This window comes from Merops nubicus, unplaced genomic scaffold, assembly GCF_000691845.1.
Source record: "Merops nubicus isolate BGI_N331 unplaced genomic scaffold, ASM69184v1 scaffold32377, whole genome shotgun sequence".
In the NCBI taxonomy this organism is placed as follows: domain Eukaryota; kingdom Metazoa; phylum Chordata; class Aves; order Coraciiformes; family Meropidae; genus Merops; species Merops nubicus.
This window is the reverse complement of record NW_008620142.1, coordinates 1-3,670: the sequence shown is the minus strand read 5'-3', so window position 1 is coordinate 3,670 and position 3,670 is coordinate 1. Positions and strand designations below refer to the sequence as shown.

Here is a 3,670-nt window from a genome sequence, read left to right as displayed (position 1 = left end):
CAGGAATGAGATGTTTACAGCAAATTGGTATTAGCACCATCTCTGAGGCAGTGCTCACTGTAGGGGGCTTTTGAGAAGAAAATAGTCTAGACCTGATCAATTGTTACATAATTGGTTTGAAGACTGAGGGGGTGGAAGCACATGTCTGTCTATGGCCCGGAGTGTTTAACTGTACCCAAAGTTGCACTGTGAAGTACGTCATCATTTGGTTCAACACAATTTTTGTTTTTTTTCCCTGCAGCTCCAGCTAACACAGAAAACAACAGTCCCACAGGAAGCTGTTAGTATTATTGTCCCAATTATTTATGATATGGCTTCGGGTACAACGCAACAGGCTGACATTCCCAGGCAGCAGAACTCTTCTGTTGCTGCTCCAATGATGGTTAGCAATATTCTAAAGAGGTTTGCTGAACTGAATTCACCACGACCAGGTACTGTACATGTCCAGTAGATATATTCTCTTCACCCAGACATCTGTGACAAATCTCCAGTGTAAAACTAAACCTTTCTTAAGTCTGAATTCTTCTTGGTTTCTATCATACTTCTTTAGTGGTTACAAATTCCTGATGTGATGGGAATATGTAACTTAATAGCAAGTACTGGCAGCATAGCAGAAAGTTTCACTGATGATTCAGGCTGGAGTTTGCTATTCTGCCCAAGTGATAGAATGCACCTCTTTTTGGCCCAACTCTTGCTGCACAGTAGGAGTCATACTTTTTAAGAAATGGGCCCAGTATGAGTCACAGGAAATACGCTGTGGTCAAGTGTCAGTTTCCATGGTCGATTATGAAGTTATTGAGCTTAACAGTAGAACATTAAGGGATGTTAGAATAGCTACCAGAATTTGTCCACGTGCTGTGAATGATTGAAAAGTAACTGGAGTGATCGTGACTCCTCTGTCAGTGTGTGCACTGAGAGAGGCACATACAGTTCTGTCCACCAAACATGCTGTGAAGTGTTTGAGCTGCGTAGGTTGTTCTGAATGTTTGTTACCTTGTGGATAGTGCACAGTGAGCAACGTTGTGCTTTGCTTTCCCTCTGGTTTTGTCATGCCCTTCTATTTATTTTTTTAGTTTTTTTAATATCTGAAACATTGAACAGCAGTAGCAGGTTCTCTGGGCAGCATGTTGTCTGTAAGTGGTGGTTTGGGGTCCTAATGCACAGATGGCCCATAAGAACAATAACTTTCAGTTCTGCTGCAGTTACATGCTGAAGAACAAAGCCTTTTTCCAATAACCCAATGAACAGATTTAAAGTTGTGTATCCAGAGGTTGAATTCTACTTCTGTATGATTATTCATCCAGCTGTTATGCAGAAATTTTAACTTTGCTTGGTGGTTATTTTGATTGCTAGAACATGAGCAGTGTTTATCTTAATTGCTGTGGATATGCATACGTTTCTGAAAATGGTGATGGGATTTAAATTAACATGCATTTTCTGCTTAACATGTAGTAATAGTGTAGGTAAATAGGAGAGACTATAGCCTTGAGGGCATGTGGGCTTACCCCTAAGAGTTCTGTACCTGCTAGAGAACTGGTGTTTGTATGACACTTATTTCAAGATAGGTTAACTATACTTCAGGTGTTTCTTTTGGAAGGTGCTTCCCCACAGAGTTCCCCTAGTGTGGAGAAGGGTAGAAAATAGTTGTTTTGCTGTTTGTTATTGTACTAAGTTGTGTTTTAAGGTCAACCCTCCACAAAATACCCTAGCAGTAATTGTCAAAGCTGCTCAAGTATCACAAGTGAGATGTCTTCTGATGATCATTGGATAGATGAGGATAGACAATTTTTGTTTGTCTCACAAGTTGTGAAGTAGCTGTACAGGGAGCAGAGCATAGATGGGGGGGAAAAAGGCACATAAAAGGAGGTTTTGGCCCCAAGCAGGACCTTATCCAGGCAAAGAAGATTGTAGCTAGCTGAGCAGAGGACATTTCTAGTAGTCCTTCCTCTGACTTCTGATAGAAAGAATGAGTCTGGGTGGCTTGTTTATTTGTTTGTTTCTTTCCACCACCCAGCCAAAGCAGGGTCTTCCCCGAGGATACTTGAAATGCTATTTCCTGTGTTCCTACTGTCAAAACTTCTGTTATTATATCTGATGAAAGAGAACAAGATACCTTCTTTTCTTTGCCATTGAAAGGGGATAGGAGAGCCAACAGAGGGAAGCAGATAATTGACTTTTTTTTTTTTTTACAACAGCAGTACATGGGGAATCCCAGGTGCATATTCTTTCTCTTCTGATGCTATTGTGCTGTACCCAGGGTTTTCCTACCTGTGTTAGCTCTTCTGCTTGCACTAATTGCAATTTGCTTGGTTAAGTGCATTTTTCACTGTTTCAGTCAGAAAGGACCAGGGCTTCCCGTCATGCACGTATGATACTGCTGGCACTTTCACTGTAACCCATAATCGGTGTTGCCTCGTTTTGGCTGTATCTTTTTTACCTTTCTCTCTTTGTGAGAAAGTATTTTGTATTCAGCATAACTTTCCTCTTAATAAAATGGTAGCACCTGAAAAGTGAGTTCTTTTGGAAGAGTTTTCTTTTCAGATCTATGGGCAAACACATTCTGCTGTGTTTAACAGTAAAACCTTGACTCGTTGTGAGTACCCTCTCTTTCTGAGATTACTTATGCCTCCATGGGAATTTGGGGGAAATAATTCTATGAACTGAGATGGAATCAATGCCCTGGAATAATAGGGTTAAACCTGAGCTGTTAGTCTGCAACCTGCATTATGTAGTGGACATCAATCTGGTAAAGAAATTAAAGACCCTACAGATGCTAGAGGTGACCCTTAGAGGGGAGCTCAAGGGACTTATACTTCTTAAAGCACTCAACAATTGGGCATTTTTCAGTGGCTGATTGTCAGTGATGCAATGGATGGTACTTAGCCTAGATTTGAAGTTTTGGTATGAAAATGACTTTCCCAAAATAATTTTGGGAATCCCTAGTTTGGCAGTCAGGATTAATGCATCCCAGCAGGCTCTGCTCTTACCTCTTTGCTCATGCTGTTGCTCTTTCAGCAAGAAATTTCAATGTCTTCTGATGGGTATTTCTTGAAAGTGCAGGAAAAACTTGGCCCGCAGTGAGCAGGGTACAATAGTGGCTATTCATTGTATTCTCTCACCAGGATGATGGTAGATGAAAGTCAGAGCTGCCTAATACTTGACCTTTTGTTTTCCTAATTAAACCCTTTAGATTCTCTGTGTTCTAACTTTTTAAAGCTATTTCAGAGTGTGTGTATATGTTTTTTGTCAAAAAATACTGGTATTCGGAACTTGAGGCAGCTGAGGCTGGTTTTTCCTTTCTGTGTTAGAGCTCAGCTGTTTGAAATCAAATACGGAGCAAAAGGACTTTTGTTTTGCAGCTTAGATGTCAAAGGTAGAGCCAGAGCCATGTGATCGAAAGAAATGGCTTTCTGGCTTGGACTGAGAAATGTTTCCAAAACTAGGCTTTAGGACAGAAAACATTTTCCAGCTGTTTGAGGTCGGAGCCTTTTGAAACGCTTCGTTTCTGCTCTTGATACAAATAGAACTGGAGAAAGTTTGGGGCTTTTTCCCCTGTTAGTTAATAACACGCCGACAGGCCTGGATCGCAGCGCCCCGTAGGATGAGCCCTAGCGTAGGCCGAGTCCGACACCGGAAAGCGAGTAGCAGTTACGGGCTTCCCGCCGGCTGG

General features: G+C 41.5%; 1 protein-coding gene across 1 annotated transcript in view; it reads left to right on the top strand.

Annotated features, from left to right (window-relative positions):
• The window catches only part of MED14 (mediator complex subunit 14), a gene marked incomplete at its 5' end in the record, with an annotated part of 25,449 nt that extends 24,998 nt beyond the window's left edge, over positions 1-451 (top strand). The window contains one exon of the mRNA XM_008944034.1: positions 242-451. Coding sequence (XP_008942282.1) covers positions 242-451 — 210 coding nt within the window. The remainder of the gene's footprint in view (positions 1-241) is intronic.
• Positions 452-3,670: the final 3,219 nt, after the last annotated feature.